This window comes from Lissotriton helveticus, chromosome 3_1 (genome assembly GCF_964261635.1).
Source record: "Lissotriton helveticus chromosome 3_1, aLisHel1.1, whole genome shotgun sequence".
In the NCBI taxonomy this organism is placed as follows: Eukaryota; Metazoa; Chordata; class Amphibia; order Caudata; family Salamandridae; genus Lissotriton; species Lissotriton helveticus.
Genome location: NC_136061.1, coordinates 1,426,161,378 through 1,426,188,064, shown reverse-complemented (window position 1 = coordinate 1,426,188,064; position 26,687 = coordinate 1,426,161,378). Strand labels below are relative to the sequence as shown.

At 48.7% G+C, this 26,687-nt stretch overlaps 1 protein-coding gene across 2 annotated transcripts in view; it reads left to right on the top strand.

Annotated features, from left to right (window-relative positions):
- EPB41L5 (erythrocyte membrane protein band 4.1 like 5) overlaps window positions 1-26,687 on the top strand; it is a 1,262,314-nt gene that overhangs the window by 410,909 nt on the left and 824,718 nt on the right. For both annotated transcript variants that reach the window (XM_078682077.1, XM_078682078.1), the window contains exon 4: window positions 19,048-19,090. In XM_078682077.1, the coding sequence (XP_078538203.1) occupies window positions 19,048-19,090 (43 nt within the window). The remainder of the gene's footprint in view (window positions 1-19,047; window positions 19,091-26,687) is intronic.

Here is a 26,687-nt window from a genome sequence, read left to right as displayed (position 1 = left end):
CCATCCGGAAAAGCCTCACCCTGTCAAAGTATGCCCGATGAAGGACCTTAAACTGAATGAGGCGAAGCCTCGATTTTATGGCCACTTCTCGGGGGTGCATGAGTATGAGTTCCCAGTCTAGGTCCTCCAGCGTGCCCACATCCGCCTCCCACCTCTCCCTGAGGACCTGTAGATCACCCAACATGTTATTTGTCAGTGTTTTGTAGGTCATGGATACCGCCCCCCTCTGCATCTGTTCTTGCAGTAGGCGGCCCTCAAGTGGCGCAAACTGGGGAATGTCAGTGAGAGATATGTGTTGGGCTCCCCATGCATGTCGCAGCTGTATGTACTTGTAATATTGGGTTCTCTGGAGTCCAAACTCCTGTTGCAGTGCTTGGAATGTTTTAAGCTCCCCCTTTGCTATGACATCCCCAACTGTGGAGATGCCAATGTCATCCCACCTTTGAAACCCGCGCAACTTGTTCAGTTCCGTCAGCCACCTACATGCCCATAGGGGGGTTTGGCGGGTGAGCCTTTCATGCCAACCCATTCTAACCGACGCTCTGCGCCACGCCGTCAGGGTGATCCTAGTCGCGGGAAGAAGCTGGCGGCCTCCCCTCCCCCCATATAAAAAGTGGAGCACCGTCTTATTGCCCCATTTAGACCTCTCTAGTGCATAGGTGGGGTGGTCCGCCGGGGCGTGTATCCAATCGTTGATCGGGGTGAGGTGTTCCGCCCAGTAATAGGCCTCCAAATTAGGCAATGAGAGACCCCCACTATATTGGTGGCGCTGCATAGTCGTGAGTGCCACCCGGGCCTGCTTCCCCAGCCACAAGAAGGAGCGGAGATCGGTATGGATTTTCCGCAGAGTCTGAGCCGGGAGGGGATAATACTCATTTTGCAGGGCGTATAAAAACTTTGGGAGTAGGATCATTTTATACAGGGCAGCCCTGCCCAAAATGGTGAGCGGGAGCGGCCGCCACCTATCCATCTCCGCCTTTGCCGCCACCAAAATTCTATCGACATTGTCCGTGTAGGAGCGCTGCACATCTCGGGTGATAAAGACCCCCAGATACCGGAAGCCTGCCGTGGTGTGAATGAGCAGCTCAGGCAGCTCCTCCCCTCGCGGGGCACCTTGTGGGTCGTATAGGACCGACTTATGCCAGTTTATAGTATGGCCGGCTACCGCCCCAAAGTCGTCCAGTTCCCTGAATAAGGCCGGTATCGTCGTGGCCGGGTCGGTCACATATAGCAGCACATCATCGGCGTAAAGGGAGATCTTCTCCTGGTCAGTGGCCGATTCCCCCCAGTGGAAGCCAGTCACAGCTCGGTTGAGCCGGATGCGGATCGCAAGGATCTCGATCGTGAGGGTAAAAAGGAGTGGGGATAGCGGACACCCCTGTCGCGTCCCCCGCTCTATCGCGAACTCTCTCGACATTCGCCCGTTTACGCGCACTCTAGCCCTAGGTTTCGAGTATAGAAGTTTCACCCAGCGCTGGAACTTAGGCCCAAACCCAAACCGTTCAAGGGTCCCCATTAGGAAAGGCCAGTGGACCGCATCGAACGCTTTTTCCGCGTCCAAGGAGAGGAACCAATGTGGCTCCCTCCTGTCACAGACTTCTTGGAGCCAGTTGTGGGCGCGCCGCAGGTTGAGTTTGGTGGCCCTGTCCGGCAGGAACCCGGACTGGTCCGGGTGGATCAGGCCCGTAATTACCTGACGCAAGCGCCTTGCAAGAATAGTGGCTAGGATTTTGGTCTCAATATTTAGCAACGAGATTGGGCGATAGGAGGAACAGTCTCCAAGGGGCTTGCCTTCCTTGTGGATCGGGATTATGGTAGCTAGGGCCAGGTCCGGCGGGAGGCCTCCGGAGGCAAACGCACCCTCATACAGCGACTTCATGTGACACGAAAGGAGGTCCCCCGTTCGTTTGAAGAACTCCGCCGGGAAACCATTAGGTCCCGGAGCCTTCCCCGGTTTCAGGGCAGCCATCGCCTCTGCGATTTCATCTAGGGACAGGGCGGCTTCCAAAGCCTCACTATCTTCAGGGGTCAACTGCGGAATGTCCACGTCACCCAGGAACGATCGCGCCACCTCGCAGTCCCCTAGGTCCCTCGCCCTGTAGAAGTCTTCGTAATAGGTCGCAAAGGCCTCTGCAATGGCGCCGTCTGTGGACGCCCGCGCCTTACTAGGGAGCTCAACCCAATCCACCCACCTGGCAGCTCTCTCGCGCCTGCTCAACCATGCCATGAGTTTACCAGATTTGTCGCCAACATCGTATAAGCGATGTAGGGTGGCCAGCGCCTGTGTACGCGCCTCGTCCGTACTTAGTTCTCTATACAGCCTTTGCGTATCTAGCAGTAGTCTAAGATCAACCTCCTCCTTCGTTCTGTGATATTCTGCCTCCCGGGTCAAGATGTTTGCCTCCTCCTTCGCTATGGCTTCCGTGCGTTTCCTTCTGGCCTCCCCTACCCTGGATTGGAAGCGGTCCCTCAACACCGTTTTCATGGCTTCCCACAGTGTCACTCCGGACTGTACCGATCCCTCATTTTCGGCCATAAAAACTTTGATATCCGCTCTTATGCCCCTTAGAATCTCAGGAGTCTGTAAATCCCATGGCGACATATGCCACTGTGCCTGGCCCCTCCCCCTTCCCCGACCTATGTGTACGAACAGCGGTGAATGGTCCGAGATACCCCTCGCCCTATAGTCCGCCTCGTCTCCCGCCGAAAGCTCCTGCCTAGATGTGAAAATGTAATCTAGCCTAGAGAAGACCTTGTGGGCCCCAGAGTAAAATGAGTAAGCCACATGGGCAGGATGTAGCCACCGCCAAACGTCAGTAAGACCGATCGTGTCCATTCTGCGCGCCAAAGCCGTCTCTGCAGCCACTGTGTGGGGGTTCCCAGATCTATCGCGCGTCGTGTTCATCACGTCGTTGAAATCCCCCCCCACAATCTGTATTGTGTCCGCCGTGTCTAGCAGAATGGCCGAGATCTCCTGCATTGTTCGTGTTTGTAATTTGGGTGGAGCATATACCGACAGTAGAGTGTACCTGCGCCTCCTCCATGTCCCCTGCACCCCGGCAAACGAGCCCTGTGGGTCTAACCATGTACGTGTAACTGCGAAAGGTGCTGTTTTCCTAACTAGTATTGCCGTGCCCCGTGAGTCCATGGTGTAACCCGCGTGTGCCAGAACTGTGTACTGCCCGCGCGCTAAAAAGGCACAGCGGTTCCCCCTCAAATGTGTTTCCTGGAGGAAAACGATGTCAGGTGCCACTCGTTTAATATATGCAGTGACCAGGCTCCTCTTAATTTTGGAACCCAGTCCGTTTACGTTCCAGGTCAGCGCCTTAACCCCAGCGCCTTCACCGTGGGGTGTAGCTAGTGTACTCGCCATTGTTCCACTTGAGGACTATCCAGCACCGGGCCCCAGGGCCGGGACGGTGGCAAGGGTAAACTTTCCCGAACTTGCTGCTGCTGCTGTTTTTTTACGAACTTCCCCCCTCCCTCCCCAGCTCTCTCAACAACCCCAACGTGGGGTAACATGGTAACAAAGCCCCATCCCGCTCCCCCCACCCCACCTCCCTCCCCTTCCAGTTGCATCCCCATCCGGGTCTCAACTATCCACGGGAGTAGGCCTGTCGCCCTCCCACACATCCCACCCTCAAGAAACCTCAACCAGTGCTAAAAAACACAAAAAACAGTACTAGGGGGGTGCCAACTTGCTTGCTCTGCATCGCCGAGCCGTCATCTTTTCCCTTTCCCAGTGCATCGTTGTTCACGAGTGTGAGTCTTGTGTGTCCATCCGTTCCTCACGACCTGTAGAGTCTTGCTCTAGCTGCCGGATCTCTTTGGCCAGAGGGTGCAACGAATCACTCCTTGTATCATCCTCCTCTCCTCCGGATGCGCGGCCCTCCGATTCCTCTATTTCTTCCTCCTCCGAGCGGATTCCATTTCTCAGGCTACCAAACCTCGAGCCTGCCACGGAGTCGGAGCCCGGTGACGCCGACCTGCCTCGCCTCCTTTCCTGCTGGTTGCTGGTCCTGTATGGAGTTTGCGGCGTCTTGCGCTGTGTCCTCTTCAATCTCCGTCTTTGCGGCTTCGGCCTCTCCCATGTCGGACGTTCCCGTAGTGACCGGTCTAGCTCTGCCCGGCCCGCCGCCTCCCTACTATTCAGGATAGGCCGCTCCTCCAGCCATTGCCACGCGTCGTCCGGGTGTGCAAAAAAGATGGATTTGTCCTGATAAATGACCTTGAGCTTGGCCGGGAAAAGGAGCATATACTGGATGTTGAGGGACCTCAGCTTTGCTTTCACGGCGTCAAAGGAGCGGCGTTGTTTGGAGACTTCCTGACTGTAGTCCGGGAAGATCATTATGGTGGCGTTTTCAAAGCGGATCTCACCCAGTGTCCTGGCCTCTCGCAATATCAGATCTCGATCGGCAAAGTTCAGAAACCGGGCTATGACCGGTCTTGGTCTCGCACCCTCCGGTGGTTTGGCCAAGAGCGCCCTGTGCGCCCTCTCTATGATAAAACACGGGGAAAACCGCGCCGTAGGGAAGGTCTTTTTGAGCCAGTCAAGGAGGAAGGCGGTCATACTCCTTTCTTCAATCCCTTCTCTAAAGCCCACGAAGCGCAGGTTGTTCCGCCTTGACCTGTTCTCGGCATCGTCCACCTTCCACAAAAGTTGACGGTGGGAGGCCTGGAGCTCTGCCATGTCCTTCCTTAGCTCAGCCACCGACTTCTCATTGTCCGTCAACCTTGTCTCAGTCACCGTGACCCTGTCGGTTAAGTTACGAAAGTCCTGGCGTAGCAGCGTAACCTCAGATCCTACCTCCCCGATTTTGGTTTCCAAGGCCGCTCGTGAAGCTTGGATGTCCGTTCTAGACGCCTGTATGGCCTCCAGCAGCATGTCTGTGTCATTGCGTGCTCCTGATTGCACGGGCCGTTGTTCCACCGCGGGTCGCGGAGCAGCGAAATTGTCCATTGGGCCTTGCCCCTTGGTCTTGGGTGCCGTTGCATTCTTACCCATAGCGGCGTTGGCTAGAGGCCAGGGGCTTCTGGGCTGAACTTGCCTCCCTCCGCGGTATCGCTGGGCTCGGCCGTGCACCGGGAACAGAGGCAGAGTGAAGCAGCGCCTCGACAACGCAATGCCCTTGGGCGGCCCCTAATTATGGTCCTGGGAACCTCTGGGCCGGGGCCCGCGTACACTCCCCGTCCTGATGTGGAGCGCTGGGGCCGGGCTCTGGTCGCAGATTCACCCCGGCCGCACTACTGGAGGGGGCCCCGTCTTCACCCCTGTCCGCGCCGCGGGGGCCAGGGGGTGCTCCTCAGCCTGTGCCTCGTGCACGTCCCCCCCAGGAGTCTCCCTGTCGCAGTGTCGGATCACCAGGCGTGGACACAGACAGGGTGGTGCCGGCGGTGACCACCAGCCGCTCCCGAGCCGGAGCGGGCCACAGGAGTTCCAGGGCAGGGGGAGCAGGCCTCCGTAGTCGGTCGCGGCTCGAGGGCCGTCTCTCCGTGGGTCGTCAGTGCGCGGCCGCCATCTTGGTAAAGGCGGGCGCCGCCACCGAGATCAACCCCAGCGCCAGGCCCAGGACAGGTGCGGCCCTCCTCACCTCGGTGGAAGGCTCACCGGCCCTCCGTCTCTGCTCCCAGGCACAGAATCTGCACCGCGTCGGAACCAATGCGGGGATCTCGCCGTCGCTACCTCTCCATCGCCACGACGGTCGCCATCTTGAGTAGGTGGTCGGCGGTCTCCTCCGTCCTGCTCCCGCTGTCCGGCGGCGGCGGTATGCGATCGTCCGCCCGTTGGCCGAGCACCCGATCAAGCCTCCATCAACCCGCAACTGCTATTTGCCGGAATTCCGGCACTCGGCGCGCTCCTCTTCCTCCCGTCTCCCAGGCCGTCAGGACGATCTCCGGGGCATAGAGGAGACACCGTCACGCACAATGGCCAGGCGGGGTCGGCTCCGTTTCGGGACTGCAGCAGCCCTCAGCAGGTGTCCGGGCACCAGTTCCTCACTTTTGGTGCCGGTTCTGGGTCTTGGGGGATAGTGAATGCCGGATTATAAGCAGGCTCGGCCGGAGCTCTGTTCAGGCACGTCTAGTCGGCCATGCTGCTGGCCACGCCCCCCCCTATCAGAGGGTAGGGTTGAGCATTTATTGTACAAACTCTGGCAAGAAATGATGTCACACACTCAAAGACTGAACTCAGACAAATTTGTTTGTATATAAAATATAATTTATTTTATTTCTAGAACCAAGCCAGGCCTGGTGCTGGTTAGTGAAATAGTACTTTGAAATAACGTATGCAATAAATTACAGTTGAATGCAGGTTCAAATGCAGTTGCTTGATTTAAAAGTAAGTCCAGAATCAGAATTACTTTTCAGTTACTTTTTAGATGATAGTACGCATTACTTCTTGGATTACTTTTTAAGTTGCTTTTGCTAATCAGTGTGATATGCCTAGATATCACACTGAGACATTTCATAAACAAAAGGCGAGTAATTCAGTTTTGGTACATTTGCAGTTTTCAATGTTTTATACAAACCAACTCCACACTTGAAAGAATGCTCAAAGAGAAGCATTCAGTGCAACCCTATGGGTAGAAATGAAGTTATCGGTTTACAAGTAACTACTTGTTTGTGGGAGTTGGGTTTCTGGGGTTAGAACCAGGGTTCCTCCAAGGTCGAAGATCCACTCTCAGAACACCCTCAGCGGCACTAGGGCGGCTGGGTGCAGAGTGAGGCCCAATGTTATCTAATGGGGGATAGGAGGCTTCCGGTTGGGGGGCTGCCCACGAGTAGGCCACAAGGTTGTGAGAGCAAAGTTCCAGGTGTTCAGCTCAGGGCAAAGGGGGTTACGAGTTAGCACACAAGGTGCACCTGCAGCGGCACAGGGGTGGCTGAGTGCTGGGTACTGTTTTGTCATCTGGTTCCCTGTTGATTTCAATGGGGGTTCTCTGGTTACTACAAGCACTGCAGGCTCGGGGATGAAGATCTTCTGGAGGTGACCACCTGTTGGAGAGGTAAGGTGGGATGCTGGGACACAGTCAGTTGGGCCACCCAAGGCCATGGTACTTTGGGTGCAGGGTGTCTTTAGACTTAGTTTTTTTTATTACCAGCTGCGATCGCGTTTGGGAGGGAGATCCTCCAGAAAAAGGGGCTGCAGGCGTTGATTGGAGATTCGAGGCAGGTCCGAGATCACCAGATCTCTTCTTAGGATCGCTGGGGAGACCGCCTCGTGGTGTTGGGCCACTCTAACTCGGGCTGTGGGCATCTGGTGCAGAGTGGTGCAGACTCTTGGATTTGGCTGGAGCTAGAATCTGTGGGTGAGCAAATCCAGTTCTCACGGGAGACAAAGTCTTGGTTTGGGAAGGCAGGGCAGGTCCTCTGCGTTCTTTGGGCCTGCTGTCAGCAGGACACACCCGGAGTTCGCTGGAGTAGACCTACACGAGTGCTGGGAGGCCCAAGAGATTGTGCTGCGAGGCCCATGAGAGGTGTGAACCCCCCCCCCACGGGGTAGACTTGGGAGCCGCCGAGTGGGAGCTTGCTATAGAAGCTTCGGGGCTAGGGATCACATTTTTGTGAACATCCCAGTGTATGCCCGCCATCCTTCCTTAGTCGACACACCTGAATACAGAACTACTTATCCAACGTGACGATCTTCATACAAAGAAAAGTTTTGGTCGTAGAACATACATGATGACCGTCGGGGATGTCAGTACTCCTGTGGACCGCTTCCGACTTGTGAGGGGATTGGAGCTGGAGCTCGGCAGGAGCGGATGCCGAGTCAGCCGTAGGGTAAGTCTCTCCCATGCTGGTCAATGCGCTCGAATCTCCCCTTATGGTAGCGTTGATCCATAGGCATAACGGGGAGAGCACCCCCCTCCGCCCGATGCTATGAAAAGCCAGATGTGCGGAGAGTAACCCGAGCCCCTAGGGAGTTGTGTGAAGTCTTGACTGCTCCCACGGGTGACTACTGGGGAGTGAATGCACGTGCTGAGAGTGCCGTACGTTATTGGGGACATATGGTGCTATTCATATTACTCAAGCTGCCTTTGCCGCATAAAAATCATATCACAGCACTGAGGCGAAAGTGATGGTGCCTCCGTTGATGTGGCGGAGCCCAATCACCGGCTGAAATCGCCTACGCGCAATGAAGGAAGTGGAAGATGTTAACTATCTGCGATTCCAGATCTGAATGTCGGGTGGAGTCTGACAATCTAACCTGACTGGAGTGGTGATTCTGATGGGCAGTTTGAAACTGTTATCACTGATGTCGCCCATTTTGTTTGCTTTGATCTGATGCTGTTGTTTAGCATCCATGCTGCCCACTTACGACTGAAACTGAAGAGGGGTTCCTCCCTTCCTTGCCCTCTATGCCCTGCAAGTCATGGAAAGTGACAGAGGACTACCTCCCATCGAAGTCTGACGCAGTGAAAGAGTCATAGAACTACTTCCTAGCTTGGAGCTATCACAGCCGCCATCTTAGATTGGTTAACTTTATTTCATACACCTTTCAGATATGAGACTAATCTAGTATCTGAAATCAGCCCTTGTAAGCTAAAGGAACAGGTTTAGATAAAGAAACCAGGAACTCATTGGTTAGGACTCAGCTCGACTGATTTTAGCGAGTGCAAGATACCTGTTTTTATAATAACCGGACAGACTTTAAGCCACCAGCAAATATCTGAAAGCAGGAAGTAATGAAGGTGTTAAGGCTGGCCCCACCCTGTTTAATTTTAGAGCCAGATGACTCCAACCTTGGACGCAATTTGTTTAAAGGGCCTCTGAGAGCCCATGCCACATTTTTTCCCTATTCCACAGCTGCCCAGCAAGTAGTGGGCAGCTGCACCGTTTAGGTTCTTCACTTTTAGGGGACATGGACTTAATCTAGGAGTGAGACGCACTCCTTCGCCCTTACCTTGGCCTGCACAACTGCGCAGCACTTAGTGCCAGCTGCAATGTTTAGGCCCTTCATTGAAGATGCCCAGCTGCACAGCATGTAGTGGGCAGCTGCCACGTTTAGGCTTATGCCAAGTGTGCACCCGTGACTGTCGCTGCATTGGCTGCGCGCCCTGACTTAGGCATTTGAGCCCCTTAGAGATGGCCAGTCAACCCAGGGGACTATTACATTTGTAGGGTGCAAAGCCCTAGAGTGCTTCTTATAGGTGCTAGGAAATGTAATGTTTGTAGTATGTTTTATGCACCTTGATTTATGCTTATAGATGTGTTTTTATGCTAATTAGGTTTTTACCAACTACATCTCGACTTTTCTACCTTTCAGTCATGCGCCTGCCTAACCCCACCCGAAACTCTACACTCGTGCGTTATGGACCCAACTCCTGGTCCATCAACTACCCTAACAAAATGACCAGTAATGCTAAAAAGAACTTCAAACACAGTGCTCTAAAACAACACACGGAAACACTCATTGTAGATAACTACTACTCTGCGTCTAACGGCAGCACGAAAACTAACTGCATTTTTTACACCAATCGCCCGGCTAAATGGAAAAACACCTTCTCTCTTCACCTTCAAGTCGCCAAGTCAGTAATCATTCCCTATGGTGAAAAAATCTCCACTACCATATCCCCGACCTTCAAAGGGGAACTCACCATTTCCATCTACAGAACTGGAACCATTCTCATTCAAGCAACCGACCCGCACCTCAGCACTTTTGACCGCCACTTCCCCACACTTCTCTCCTCGTTTACTCAACTGAGCCCTCAAACCCTATCTCCCCCATCCCTCTCCAACCTCACTAATAACGTGGAACTGATCCAATCTCCCTGCCCTGAAGACCCTCTCCTCAACTCATGGACATCCTCCATCACTCACTACAATCACACTACCCCTATCATTACTCTCCGTCTCCAATCACCCACCACGATCACATCAACTGAGCACACCAGGAACGACAAACTCTCAACTAACAATCCCCACAAGGCCTATCTTGATAGTTTGGTCTCTAACCTTAGCCTCCTGCGACTGAAATCCCCTCACACTCCCCTCCCCACCCCATATAATCTGAACCCTCCCTCACAATCTTCCCCGACCCCCTACACAGTCCCTGTTCCCCTGACCCTGACTCCCCCTGGGTCTAACGTCTGTTCCAATCCTATGGCCTCTCTCCCCCCTCCTTCCTCTGCACACTCCCATTCCACTGCTGCACTCCCTCATACTCAACCTACCTCCACCGCTAATCTCTCTGACATGACCCAGAACTCAGACACCCATCCTAGAATGTCTCCCTCTTCTCACCTGGACTCTAGTCCCACTTCTCCTCCTCTGAACTCCTCGAATGGGAACAGGACTAATCCGGCTCCCTGTGTACAACCTCTCCTAATCCCAGGGACTCCATCCTATCCCTGTCCCCTGTTAAATCTCCCTCCTTAGACCCAAGTAAGTCTAAACCCCTGCCTAAAACCCCAAACTTTTTTAGTTCAATAACACAGCAACTGAACAGAATGTAGATGAAAATTAATTCCCTTACTGCTGATTTCCTTCACTTACAGCAAAACCTCCTCAACAGAGCCAAGCCACCGTGCCCCCTCCCCCTGGGCACTTCTGCCCCTACCCCACTCAATACACCTCCCATGGCTCCACTCAATACACCCCTCCCGACCCCCCCAGAGCACCCCTCGACCCCCCCACTCCAGCAGCGAGTCAGACACTTAGTCCCAACTGAGATAGCCAGCCCTTTTTGGGACCGAAACCAGATGAGATCAATGACTCTTACCTCGCTTCCAAACAGAAGTCTGCCCCTTTCCACATCCCTGGCCGTGACCGTCCTGCTTACAACAGACACGGCCGCTCCTCCACGCTGCTCCCCGACCTGCCTCCTCTAACAGACTGGTATCGTTGCTCTCCCCAGCTGCCTACACTCACCGCCATTATCGCTTAATTGCGCACAGCGCTGCATTTAATATAACTATCTCGCACTGTAGAAGCGCTTTATTTTGATAAAACCGCCGCGAGTAATTTTAAATATCCCGCTCTGAAGAACCACATTGCTGCATGCATCGCCGCATTTTGTGTAAAGCACCTCGCACTGCAAGACCAATTTGATTGCCAAGATCGCTGTTATTAATTTGGTCCACTTACACTGCAGGATCGTTTTCTCTGTACTTGTTTGTTCAGTGTGCCTCACAGCGCAGAACCACCTCTCCTACTAAGTGGCTGCTGATATTATTGTGCCATCGCTTTGTGTTGCCTTGACTGACTTAATTTAAGTGCCTTCTACACACTTTGCTTTACTTTGGCTGCTTCTCCGTCCGTCCCACGCTGCCGGCCATTTTGCTGCTGATGTTGTTGTTGTCTCGCCCTGCCTGAGTCTCCGTCCCGCTCCCGCCTTCACAGCTGACCCTCCCTCGCCCCTCCCCTTCCACTATCCACATATGACAGATGCATTTACGCGCAGCGTCCACGCGCTGCGGCCGCGCCGAAGGTGCGCCAAAGGTAAGCCCGTCTACGCCCGTCCGCGCCTGGACCGCACCCAGCGCCAGACCCCCTGGTCCCCGCCGCTCCCAACCCTCTAGAGTCACATACGATGCCGCTACTCTCCTCGCCCTCAACCCCGGACGCACCCCACTCTGCTGCCAAGCTACCCCAGGACGTACCCACGGCCCATTCTCCTGCCTCTCCTGTAAGTTCAACTGCGTCAGGACCCTCACCAAACACACTTCCTCCACACACAGCTCCGAACCCAACGACTTGAAATGCATCCTACTGAACACCCGCTCGGTCCACAGACACGCAACCGAACTCTGGGACCTAATCGACTCTACATCTCCTGACATCGCCTTCCTCACTGAAACATGGATGAATACATCTTCGGCCCCCGACATCGCCATAGCCATACCGGACACATACAAGATCATTCGAAAAGACCGCACCATTAACAAAACTGGAGGAGGCATAGCCATCGTCCATAGAAACACCATCAAAATTACAACCAGCTCTGACGACAATCTTGCAACCGCCGAACACCTCCACTTCCAGATCCACACCGACCCCAGGACCACACTCAGAGGAACCCTCATTTACAGGCCCCCAGGCACCCGATCTCAATTTAGTGACGACATCACTGACTTCATCAGCCCGCACGCCCTCGCATCCGAGAACTACATTCTCCTAGGAGACCTCAACTACCACCTTGACAACATTCTCGACAACAATACCACCACCCTTCTGGACAACCTGTCCAATCTCGGACTCAAACAACTTGTCGACACCCCCACTCACACAGCCGGACACGCACTCGACCCTATCTTCACCTCCAGCAAGCACATCTCCTTCGATTACACTACAGCTCTCCACTGGACGGATCACAGCTGCGTTCACTTCAGCTACAAAACAACCCTGACCCACAACCGCCCACAACCCATTCCCCGAAGAAAATGGAAAAAAATCACCACCGACCAACTCCTCACATCACTCAGCCAAAACACTCCCACCCTAACAACGGACCCAGACCAAGCGGCCACAAACCTCAGGCATTGGATCACCAACAGTGCCGACGAACTAGCACCCCTGAAAAAACACCAGTTGAAATCATTCAGCAAAGGGGCTCCCTGGTTCAATGACGACCTTAAAAAGTCCAAGAAGACATGCCGCACCCTGGAGAAGAATTGGAGAAAAGAACCAACCTCAGACAACATGGCCTCCCTCAAGACAGCCACCCGCAAACACCACCAACTGATTCGATCAGCCAAGAAATCAGCATTTAAGGAACGTCTCAACAACAACTCTCATAACAGCAAGGAACTCTTCAATATCGTCAAAGAATTCACCAACCCTCCCGCAGCATCCAACGACATCACTAACTCCCAAGACCTCTGCGATGCGCTATCCTCCTTCTTCTACAACAAAATCGCCAACATCCACAACAGCTTCACGAATACTCCCAATGACCAACTCACCCCACCCCCTTCTGTTCCCACCCCTCCAACTAACTACCTCAAGTCCTGGAACCCAATCACCATTGAAGATACCATTCGCCTCATGAACTCAATCCACTCTGGCTCACCCTCGGACCCCTGTCCCCACTACATCTTCAACAAAGCTGACTCCATCATCGCCCCCCAACTCCGCGATGTCATCAACTGCTCCTTCAACTCCGCCTCCTTTCCAGAAATATGGAAACACGCCGAACTCAGCGCCCTTCTGAAAAAACCAACAGCAGACCCCTCAGAACTGAAAAACTACCGACCCATTTCCCTCCTCCCTTTCCCGGCCAAAGTCATCGAGAAAGCCGTCAACAGTCAACTCTCAGCCTTCCTCGAATCCAACAACTCCCTGGATCCCTCACAAAACGGCTTCCGAGCCAAACACAGCACCGAAACCGCCCTCATTGCGGCGACCGACGACATCCGAGCACTCCTGGACAACGGTGAAACAGTGGCCCTCATTCTACTCGACCTCTCCGCCGCCTTCGACACTGTCTGTCACAACACCCTCATACAACGCCTCAGCAACATCGGCATACAAGGAAAAGCCTTGGACTGGATCATCTCGTTCCTAGCCGGAAGAACCCAGAGAGTCCGACTCTCCCCTTTCTACTCCGAGTCCACCGAAGTCATCTGCGGCGTACCTCAAGGCTCCTCACTCAGTCCCACCCTCTTCAACGTCTACATGAGTCCCCTCGCCTCCATCGCACGTCAACACAACCTCAACATCATCTCCTACGCCGACGACACCCAGCTAACCCTTTCCCTCACCAAAGACCCCAACACCGCCAAAAACAACCTTCACGAAGGTATGAAAGAAGTAGCCGAATGGATGAAACAGAGCCGCTTAAAACTCAACTCAGACAAAACGGAGGTGCTCATCCTTGGATCCTCCCCCTCAGCTTGGGACGACTCCTGGTGGCCTTCCGCTTTGGGATCAGCGCCCACACCCACAGACCATGCACGTAACCTTGGCTTCATCCTAGACTCCTCTCTCTCAATGTCCAGACAAGTCAACGCTGTATCGTCCTCCTGCTTCAACGTCCTTCGCATTCTCAAAAAGATCTTCCGCTGGATCCCCCTCGAAACAAGAAAGACTGTCACCCATGCACTGGTCACAAGTCGACTGGACTATGGCAACACACTCTACGCCGGAATTACAACAAAACTGCAGAAAAAGCTCCAGCGCATTCAAAACGCATCAGCGAGACTCATATTAGACATCCCACGCCAAGAACACATCACCGGTCACTTAAAAAACCTCCACTGGCTTCCCGTCAACAAAAGAATCACCTTCCGCCTTCTTACCCACGCACACAAGGCCCTTTATAATCTAGGACCCGAATGCCTCAACACCCGACTGTCCTTCTACTATCCCACCCGCCAACTAAGATCATTCAATCAAGCCCTCGCCGCAGTCCCGCGCATCCGAAAAACCACCATGGGTGGCAGATCCTTCTCCTTCCTGGCTGCCAAGACCTGGAACTCACTCCCCACCCACCTCCGCCTTACTCAGAATCACACCTCCTTCAGAAAAGAACTGAAAACTTGGCTATTCGATAAACAGTGATCCCCTCCCCCTAGCGCCTTGAGACCCTCTGGGTGAGTAGTGCGCTTTATAAATGCCTGAACTTGAACTTGAACTTGGTATTACTGGCACTAACAGAATCCCTAATACTGTCCAATCGCCTCCACCGACTGCTCAATACACCTCTATCCACCTAACTCCCCCCATCTTCGAAGTTCCCCGCCCTCTCTCTTGTATGCTCCTAAACTGCAGATCAGCAGTACAACACGCTTCTGACATTGCTGAAGCTCCTCTGGCTGAAGAAATTGACATTGCTTTCGTCACTGAATCCTGGCTCAATGTCTACTCTACCCCCATCCTTGACATTCTCACCCCCACAGGGAACAACATAATCAGACAAGACAGGCTGATCAAACCGGGGGGTGGCGGACTAGTCATCATCCACAAAGCTGGAATACAGATTACTAATCTCAAACCTGCAGAATACCTATCGTTTGAATACCTGGGTGTCGAACTCGCCACTTAGGGCACCTCCTCCATCAAATTCCACACCATCTACCATCCGCCTGGAGAACGTACTCTTTTCCCCGAAGAACTAACAGATCTAATAACACGGTTCTCCTTGACAGATACCAAAGACGTGTTCCTGGGTGACCTCAATATCCACTGGAACGACCCAAAAGACTACTGTCCTGAACCTATCCAACCTTCTGGAAATACATAACCTCAAACAACTCTGCAATAACCCAACTCACATCAAAGGTGCAACACTAGATGCGATCATTACCAACAACGAACTAGTCTCTCTGAGAGCAATTTCTCTCATTGACTGGTCCGACCACCACCTCATTCTGTTCAGGATTGACACACCAGTCAGCCACCAACCTATTTGTGACGTCAAACCTAAACTCTTGACCAGAAACATCAAAAAAGTCCCTTTATCCAAACTTGATTCCATGATTCATCCCCATCTTCAACTCCATCCCTCATCATGGACAGCTGATGACCTCACTACACACTTTAACTCTAAAATGACAGAGGTTTTAGACCAAGTAGCTCCACTCCAACAGAGGCAAAACAAATCGAAACCCTGGTTCTACGTGGAGCTAAACGAAGAACGGCGTCCACGCAGACAAACGGAAAAGGCTTGGAGGCTTAACCCCTCGACCTTACACCTAAAACAACTTAGATCTGCTCAGCAGGCATACAAAAAACACATTTTCAGTGAAAAGGCGTCCTTTTTCTGCAGCCAACTAGATCTGGCGAAAAACAGACCAGGAGAACTTCAGCATTGTCAAAAGCCAAACTAACGGCACCCCCTCAAGATATCGAAGCCACAAATGAGCGATGTGAAGAAATTGCCACCTTCTTCACTAATAAAGTCTCTAAAATTGATCAATCTTTCATACAAACCGCAAACACTCCTTCCCTCATAACCTGCCCCCTTCTACTTCCCCTGACCACACAAAGTGTGCTGTATAAGGACAATCAGAACGGCCTCCAGCTAAAAAACAATGCACACTGGTCCAACTTTGAGCTAATGGCGGAAAACGAGGTCTTCAAGATAATTTCTCATCTTAAACCTTCCTCCCACACCATGGACCCCCTCCCTTCCACAATCATAAAAGAACTCAACCACACCATTTCCCCTTTCTGGACAAAAATAATCAACGCATCTCTCACCTCAGGCTGTGTCCCAGACTCCCTTCAACTAGGTCAAATCACGCCCATTTTCAAGAAACCAGGAGCCGACCCGAAGGATCTTAACAACCTCAGACCTATCTCAAACCTCCCATTCCTTGCAAAAACATTGGAGTCATGTGTTCTCCACCAACTCAAACACATTGAGTACAGCCTCCTCGACACCTTTCAATCGGGATTCAGGAAAGGTTGTAGCACTGAAACAGCCATACTCAACGTCTCGGACGACATTTGCAAAGCCTTAGACGATGGTGATGCCTGCCTGCTCATCCTTATTGACCTATCTGCTGCATTAGACACGGTTAATCATCCAGCTCTTCTGGAGACCTTGTCAAAGTGCTCCGGCATAAATGGCACTGTACTCAAATGGTTCACCTCTTTCCTCCAGCATCGCTCGCAACAAATTAAAATCAACTCCTGTCTCTCAAAGCCAACAAAGGTCACACTTGGGGTACCACAAGGCTCGATCCTCTCCCCGTCCCTCTTCAATCTCTTCATGGAGCCCCTCACAATCATCTTGAAAAAAGCTGGAGTGAGTTACCACCTTTACGCGGATGACACCCAAATCTATTTCAAAATCAAGTCCCCCGATGACATCCAACACCTCAATACCACTCTAACGGAGATCCGAACTTGGTTCAAAGTCAACCACTTAAAGCTCAACCCAGATAAAACGGAACTGATCCTATTCTCTCCAAATAGCAACCATCGTCCTATCCAAGAGTGGCTCAAGAATCTGGTTGCTCTAAACTGCCCCCTCGTTCTATCCGACTCGTTAAGTCTCTAGGCATCACCGTTGACAAGAACCTATCAATGGAGGCCCACATAAAAAAATCTGCAAAAAGTGCTCTTTTTTTCTCTAAAACACCTCAAGAAATTGAAACCTTTTCTGCCCCATGAGCACCTCAAGACAGTAGTTCAATCCCTGGTTCTCTCTAAAATAGACTATGGGAACACCATCCTTACAGGGACTCCAAAAGCTCACCTAGCCCGTCTAAGGGCAGTGCTGAACATGGCCGCTCGTCTTGTATCCGGAGTAAAAAGATTTGATCACATCACTCCAGCTCTCAACTCCCTCAAATGGCTTCCCATGGAAGGGAGATGTATTTACAAACTGGCCTGCGTCACGCACAAAAACCTCCACTCTCCGGCCCCCAACTACCTGAACAACAAACTGGTAAGAGCAGGTCAAACCAGAACCCTGAGAAGCTCCAACTCACTCCTTCTCATTCCACCAAAAATGAAAAAGAAAACCACCCAATTCCGATCGTTTTCTGGCAACGCTCCCAGGAAATGGAACACTATCCCTGGAGTCCTCAGATGCAACCCCTCCTTCTGTTTCAAAAGGGACCTCAAACTCCATCCCCTTAACAAATACTTTCCGTAAACTAACATAGAACTCAATATTCCGAATTGACTCCCATTCAAGGATTGTTGGTGAACGGACTATGCTAATCACCTTGTTTTTTGCACAGTTATTTATTGTTCATGTTGTATTCTTTATCCGTGGTTTGCTTACTGACTGTCAGCCTTCTGGGTAATGCAAGGCCCTTCTGTTTTTCACAATGTGTATGTGAAGCGCTCTGATACCTACGGCTCTAGCTAGCTCCATACAAAACTTTTAAAATAAAAAAAATACGAGGTAGGGACAGGCCGGTAGGCCTGGAGCCAAGTCAGTGGGCGTCCTCCCCTTAGTTCAGCATGGCTTCTTCGCTCCTTCTTCTCTCTCCTGGTTTGTTCGTGTCTGAGGAGGCAAGGTTCAGGGGTACCCCGGAATACTACATTTAGGGGTGTTACAGGTAGGTACAGGGTTGGACCAATGGGTCCCTTCCTTGCATTGGGTACACCCCCCCTGTTATGCCTCCCTCCAGTGGGAGGTGAGCATATGCCTCTCTATGGTTGGCTGTGTCCCCCCATCTGCAAGATTGCAGGGACCGAGAGTTGTACTTCACCTCAACTCCCCCTCCTGAGGGGTGGGGTTGGCAAAGTGGGCACACTTCCCTTCCTCACTTTGTTTTCCCGCTGATTATCACACCCAAAGTGGGGGTCAGAACTGGTGGGGGGGGTCAGTTGCTGGAAGCCCAAAAGGCTGGGGTAGCTCAGAAAGGCGGTATTCTTTGTGGACCCTTCCAAGACTGGTGTAGGAGTCTTGGCAAACTTGTCCCAGGATGTGCATTGTTTCAGATCCCCGTGAGCAGCAGGTCTTCGACCCAGCGGTCCAGAAACATGTCTGGTGGTTGCAGCTGGTGAGCAGCCACCTAGCCAGGACACTAGAGTTAGGTCGTTTTTCAGGGAGCATCTCTAAGATTCCCTCTAAATGCATTTTTCATTAAATCCCACACTGGCATCAGTGTATGTTTAATGTGCTGAGAAGTTTGATACCAAACTTCCCAGTTTTCACTAATGCCATTATGATGCTGTGGAGTTCATAATGACAAACTCCCAGCACCGTATACTCTTAATGGCATTACTACACTTACAATGCCTAAGAATTGGTTTAGACACTGTAGAGGCACAAGGCTCATGCACCTGTACCCTCACCACTGTTATAGTGCGGTGGCTTACCTATTCCAGGGCAGTGGCTTATAGGCTTGGATCACAGGGGTGTGTGCCATGTCAATACTTCACTTTGTTCCATAGTCTATCTCAACTAATATAGTATTATAATAAAACAGTTTCTAAGTCTGGCAGTAACTAATGTAAGTGCTTTTGCACCTGGAATGCGGTTTACACTTCTGTTAAGATTCAATACTTAGAGTGTGGTCTTGCATGACATTTGGGTTCCTAAATATGAAATGTAACCTGTGCAATACTTCAAAAACGGTCTTGCTTTATTTTCTTTGTTCCTACTCATGTTGAAATAACCATTTCTAATTTTGCTTCTTTCAGCATTGGCTGGACAACACCAAAAGTATCAAAAAACAAGTCAAAAGTAAGTCTTGTTCCAAGTATTCCCCGCTCTTTGTGGCATGAACCTCTTGCCCACAACTGTTAACATTTATTGATATGTTTATTAAATCCTCCAGTCACAAAAGTTCAAGGGCTGATGTCAATGAATTCACTGTGCGTTTTGATTGTAAAATGTGTAGAGTATGTAGGGAGGATACTGGTGGGCATAGAAGTTGGTGAAACGATTCACTATCTTGTAAGTGCCTAAATACTGACTTAAATAAATTATATGTACGCTTCCATCCAAGTGAGGGCTTGAGTTGCATATACATTTTAGACACATTACAATGCACCCATCTTTAGGTTGTCCTACATGCCTTATCAAAGTTGTTCTGTAATTGGGCAGTGATTTGTTGCAAGTGAACAGCAGTTTACTGGCAAATAAAATCAAATTGAAGCATTCCTGTTTAGGAAGCTATACAACTTCTATTTGTTTGCTTTACACCACAAATTCTTTAATGACAATAGCAAACACAGATATGAGCCAAAATGTTTGCTAGCAGAAAAAGGGATCCGAAGATGATCACATACGTGGGCATTATTAGGTTATGGTCAACGTTGTCCTAGTAAGTCAAGCCTTCCCCATGGTTCATGCACAAAGGTAAAAATGTGCTTGCTTATTTATTTATTTATTTTTTTAAAGAACATTATCAACCCAACCACTAAATGTTGTTATAAAACTCAAAATGTGAATGTAGAACAGCTTCTATCTGTAAAACTATTACTACAGCTCAGTAAATAGTTTCTTACTATAGTGTTCCCCACACTTTTTTGCAGGAACCTTTTGCCCACAACTGTTCCATTTATTGATATGTTTCGCAAATCCTCGAGGCATTAACATTACCTTTATCTCACGCCCGCCTACTTCTTACCTAAAGCCAGCATTCTCTTCTACTCTGATTGAATTTATGATAGGCTGGTAGCTATCACTAGAAGCAGATTTCTGTTTAGATTTGTAGACCCTGCTTACCTCAAAGAAGGCATCATAGCGCTGAACTGAACCAAAGGCAGTCAGCCCACCCCAAAAGAATACACTGCCTAATGCACATGCAACATTTATTGTGTGACCAAGCAGATTTTGACGTGAAAATATTCTGAAATCACATTCTATACATCATTCGGCTATCTAGATATTGGATTCAGAATTATTTCTTTTAGTCCTTTTTTTAATTTATTTAGTTGTTTATTTAGTTATGAATTTGTTTTCCTCTTGGGTGGAATTGACTCTCTAGTGCCCTGTCCATCCCCTTCTGACGTCAGATGCCTGGTAATGCATGTGTGACATCTGTCGTGTGCCCGGTCGCGTTTTCAAATTGAGAAGGAAGTTTACGATTGAGTGGATACATGAACTGTAAACGGTCAGTCTTATTATGCTGTTGGGTGCATAGAAACGTAATTAGGCTTGGTATACTTTTTTTTTTACCTAGGGTTCTGCCTTAGAAAGTTGCTGATCCTAACAGTGCTCAGAAAATACCCCAATCAGCTCTGACCAGGCATCTCAAAGATGTTTTAAATAAACATTGATTAGTGCAGCAATCAAAAATCATGTTATGAAGTTATTGGCGTTGTAGGGGTGTCTTTACAATTACAGAATGGCTAATATAGCCTAATTAACGCAAACGTAAGGGCAACTCTAATCTATTCTTTAATGGTGTCTAGTCATTAAGTATGGTCTACAAAGACATTATTTCTTTTGTTTCACAGTATCGGCAACCAACCATACAAGCTATATTACCTGTTAAATTTAGTGTTAATGGTGATCATCCTCGCACAGTTTTCATTTTTGTTTTTGAGATTGTTTTAAATCATAACTCACCGGGTTACCAGTACACACGCACAGTGACTTTCTAAACACTGCAAATGGGAACAAAATTTAAAACCTCTCTGGGGACAAACTAAGTAAATGTAGTATTTTATTAAATGAAATGTTAAGGATATGACATTGTTGACTGTATGTTGAACGGAAGGAAAGGTTAACTGACAAAGGAGCTGCAATAATTATGTTGGTTTTTAAACGGAACATCTTTTTTGCCCCCTAAATGACCTTCAGGTATATATGCAGGACTCGCACATCAAAGGAAAGCAGGGTATCTGTAGTGAAATGTTGTAGTAAGGAATAACATGCAACATCTTGATAAAGGTTGGCAAGATTTGAGTCCCGGGTCACTGTATCTTACCCTGAATTATGGAAAGTGATCTTCTCCCGTATGAGGCCATCCCTTGCGCAGGATACAAGACCATTGCAGAAAACTCCAGATGCTTGACAAAGGACGAACCAATCGAATGGGATATCACTTATTGATTCAATCAAATTAATCTTTATTTGAATTATTAAAATCCATTATAGACAAAAGAAAACAGGATGCAAATTTTGATCTCACAAGAATATAGATTTCATAATTGCAAATAGTCACTAAAATGATTTCAATACATAAAATAGGAAAACGTATAAAATGGGATGGCTATCCATGAAATATTGATAAGAAACATCAGAATGGATACTTTACCTGCTGCATCTCGCACTCTGCCTGCGATCTCACCTGACACCGAGTGCAGGGCGTGGTGAGTAGTCTCGCTTCATGCCCCGCTGCCTAGGGATTGGCTTGTTTTGGCCACGGCTCTGGAGGTGGTATATTTCTCTATGGATGTGGAAGCTCAGCGGGCGTGCCAAAGGCAAGCCCGTCTGTGCCGGGCCAGGGGCCAGAACCCCTGCCAGTTGCACCAGCAGTCAGCCTCTTAGATACTCGGCTGAACAACTAAAGAAGCTAGCGCAGATGACTCCGTAAGCTTGCCGCCATAAATTAACTGTTGGGACAAACCAGCTCTTAGGCACCCACTGCTCGTTCAATCAGACTCTGCCTAAGAAATCATTTATTAGTAAGCTTAAACTTAAGTTCCTACTCAACAACTGCAGGTCACCAAGTAAACATAAATGTGAAATCTATGAATGTCTTGTCGACAATCGGATGCCTTGTTTCTTACTGAAACTTGGCTGAATGAGTTCTCAACCCCTGAGATTCTAGAAGCTCTACCCAAGATTATGGCATTGATTGTAAGGTATGACCGCCCAATAAAGCGAGGCAAAGGGATAGCTATTATTCATAAGCTCTCCCTTAAATGTGCTGTTAAAACAGCTAATATTGATAACTGTGAAGCAATCTCCTTCAGTATTGCTGTGGACTACTATGCAATAGCCGTTTTTTTGTATCCATCGGCCTCCTAGTCCTGCGGCCCACTTCATAATGAGCCTCGTGGAAAATGTGGTTCAATAAGCTTTGCGCCACAACAATTTGATTTCTTTTTTAGGCGATCTTAACCCATATTTAGACTCCAACACGTACGTGGAAGCGCAGTCCTTATGTCAGAAACTAACTACCATGAAGTTAAATCTGAAAACCAATCTTCCCACACATTAGTTTGGCCATATATTAGCCCCTATGATCTTCAACTGTCCTGAGATTGAAGTTAGGACCTCGATTGCAGTCCCTTGGTCGGACCACCATCCGGTGGCCTTTTCCACCCCCCGCCCCCTTTAGCCAGACCCCGCCCCCTCCCACCCCCCTACCTCCCGCACCAGGGCCCGCCAGAAAGTCGTTTGCAGGAAATGGTCTAGGTTGTACCTGGATAGTTTCACTCAAACTTTCCAGCAGACCCATCTCCAACTGGGAGATATTAACTCATCCAATTCGGCTGTTGAAAAGTGGATCTTAGAAGCGTCGGATGCAATTGCCCCATCGACAACCAACACTAATCCGAGGGGTACTAACTCTGCGCCATGGTTTAATGAAAACCTGATTAAAGCCAAAAACTCCTGTAAGTGCTTGGAGCACCAATGGAGCAAGGATTTTTCCAACATTAATAAATCTGTATATAAGAATGAGCTAAAAATATATCATGCTCTTATTACGAAAACTCGCGGTGCATACTATACAGATAAAATAGACCAGGCCGAAAACTCCTCTACAGAACTCTTCTCTATTTTTAAATCCTTATCCTCACTGGATCGAACGGTGGCCCTGTTCCCAGCTCTATAGAGAATTGTAACAAGATTGCTGACTTCGTTGCTACGGAAGTAGCAACAATCTATGATACTTTTCCACCTGATGCTTGTAATGGCACCTGTCCCAATTCCCCCAATAATACCCTGTTTGAGGGTAACACGCTCTCTGAGTTTAGATCACCTATGTTGGAGGATCTTAAATGTTTGGCCTTGAGCATTGAATCTGGTTCCCCATCGGCTCTAGCCTCGCCCAAAATCTTAAGGCAAGGGTTTGATGCTATCCTGCCTAATGCAACGCCAGCTGGGGTCACTCCCCTCCGGCCAATGAATCCACAGCTTTAGGTAGGCCCACAATCCCGGCCCCTAGACCTCACCGGTTGCAAAATCTGAACGGGGCGGGCAGCCCGCGTGCAAACTGCATCGCCGCCCGCCCTGTAGTCCAAAAGGCCATCAAGGCCCCCCGGGATGGCACACGGGCTGGCCCTGCCCACACGGCCCCAGTGGCTGCCAGATCCGTACCAATCAAACCCTTCTGTACATCAGTGACCTTTATTAGATGCATAGGTGAACCTTGTGCTAATGACCCTTCCGTATATCAAGATACTGTTTGTTTTTCCATCTCATAGTTCTCTATCTCTATCAGGTATGTTAATAAAAATCCATTTAAGTACTTTTTTACTGAACTGTAAGACACTAGCCGGACATTCGATAGTAATATTTTCAGTATGTTATCTGTCAACGTATGCCAACCAGGGTATCTTACAATAGTAAAATAGGGCAATCCCTTATAAATGTAGTACCAGCCTTGCTCCAAATGTTGTGCCACCCTACAGATTGATCTATGGTGTTATCGAGAAGTTATTGCCAGTTCACTGTGAATTATATAGGGTGGTACACAGCGAGGAACTGCCAGACGTCTACACATAAAATATTATTACTGTTATTGCAGAATCGAGTCCCCCCGCCAGACCCCAGAGGATTGCCCATGTGACATTGGAAATGCACTTCTATACAGCTGCAGCTTCTCGTGTATTAATTTATTTCCAATTTAAGTGGCAAATCTGAACAGAACCTCTATTGTCCTTTTAAATTTAAGGTTGGCGAAATCTATCTTCGTTGCCCAGAGGCTGCAACTTGGGAACAGTACACCAAGATAAGAAAAATTATAAACCTCTTCCAGTTTGTGGCCCCTCAAATAGTGAGATTTCTTCTTCACCTTCTCCTCTTCACACACCATAACAAATGTTTTCCCTGGTTTAGATCCTTTTGCTCCATATAGTTAAACAAAACCATTAATCAACTGTTGGAGTCCATTTGCGGTACGAGATAAGACCACATCATCGTCCTAGAGGAGCAGAGGTGTAGGACGCAGACCTACTCTTGCGCACCTGCGGCTATTTCTTGTAGCTTCTTGTCAGTTCCTTTTATATAGAGGGAAAACAGGAGAGGGGCTAGAACGCAGCCTTGCCATATACCTCGGGTAACTTTAAAACGTGGGGTACATTCTCCCTCTATCCCAAAACTGACGCGAGCGGTTAGTGAGGCATAGATCTGTGACAGAAATTATATCCAATCCACTGGAGCGCCCACTTCGACCAAAGTCTTCCACAATATGGTATGAGTAACACAACCAAAAGCACTACTTAGGTCAGAAGAGCAGAGATATAAATGTTCTTGCTTTGCTGCTGTATATTTGGAGTTTAAAAGATGAAGTTTTTATGCATTGCTCGTGCGTAACAATATAGTTGCTAAAACCATATTGGGAATCTGTTAGCACATTGGTTTTGACCACCCAGGAATCCAGAATAATTCTCCCCAATAACTTAGGAGATGAATCTAAAAGCGATATCTGGTGGTAGCATTTGGAGTCTCCACTACTCCCCTTTTAAAGATCGGGACAAAAAACATAACTATTTTCCAATTAAAATATTAGATTGGAGATTTGCCAATTAGAATATCAGATTGGAGACAATTGCCCAAACATGGAGTCCAGGGTGGTATACTAAACTGTGCCTGTGTAACAGCAGCTTCACTGAGGAAGAAATCATTTGTTTGCTTCATAAAAATCTTTGCAATATTATAAAAGCACCTGAATAAAACGTTCATATTTTGCAAAATAAAACAAACAGTATATACAATTTTAAATCTATTGAAATCTATTATGTTTAGATTTCCAATATGTTTTCTGGTTAACTGCAGTAGAAAATGTGTTGTACCTGCAATTCTGCCTACTATTGGGTGCATCTAAGCAAGCAATCTCAGCTTAGCTTAAAGTTCTAAAGTTCATCGTGAGAGAAAATGTTTGAGACAACTTCTTTCCTGTTTAAAATTGGGGTATAAGTATAACATTTTCGATAGTAGCAATATCTACAACATGGGTTAGGATCGTTGTACATCCATTTTAAAGTTCTATCTTTCATTGGAAACCTACCAAACTGGTGTTCCAGCAGTTTTAGATTTGGTCTAATCGCATAGGTTTTATGCATTTATTTCTGGGGTCTGAGCAGCTTGTATTAATTGATGATAGTCCACGTGTGGGAGGGTTTACCTAAGAGATGTTTATCTTCACTGAAGGAAACATTTTTGCAATCTTGTCATCTTACCATTTTAATTTGTTTTTTTATTTGGTTACAGCTTATTGTTTCAACCCACAGCTCTTCTAATGGTACGGTTTTTAATGAGATTGATAGTAAATCATACCATTGATTTCTTTTTAGTTGGTGTTGTTGATTTGATATTTCAAGCCAGTTTTAGTGACTTAATGTGGTGATATTAGTGCACTTCATTTTATATATTAGTTTTGACAAATGTGAACTGTCTTGCTAGCAACTGATTTTGTAGCCCGAGTTTCAACCTAATCTGGCATTGGGAGGTGTTCAGTGGTAGGCAGAAAGATTTTCTTTGCAATTTTAAAATTGCTGTGTTAAACATTGATCAGCATGAATTCATAAAATAAAACATTTGAAGAGCATCTACCTCAGTATGCTCTGTACATTCATGTAAGTGTTACGCATAACCATAAGGGCATAAAGCGACGACAATATTATCTTGGTAAAGATTTAATCAATTATTTCCAGGTCAAAAATTCATCGTAGTATTTACATTAGTAACACATTCCAAATACCAGAGGTTGCCCCAATTGGAGCGTGCAACATAGAGAAAGGGTGCAAGAAAGTAGTAAGTGTTTAGAAAAACAAAGAATAATAAAGGTGATGACAAGAAATAATTCAAAAATACTTTTGAGCACACAGGTGAATTTTCAAATCATCCAGCCTATGTAAACCTGACCACTGACATTAAAGAGAACTCATTATTGTCCAGTTTTTCAATGAATCAATCTTAGATTGTGCACGTCTGTACATCAAACATAAGGGTCAAGGTATTTACAAAGCAGCGTCGACGTTTCGACTCGTCTTGCGGCCTCCCGGTTAATTATACCTTGGCCATGCGAGTCTTCATCAGGACAATGAATGGGACAACCTAGGGTATAGTAGGTGACCCTATAAGAGAGGAGATACGCCATTTAGACTGTCGTCAAACATAAGCAATTGTAGGTTATGCCCTATTCATTCAACTAATG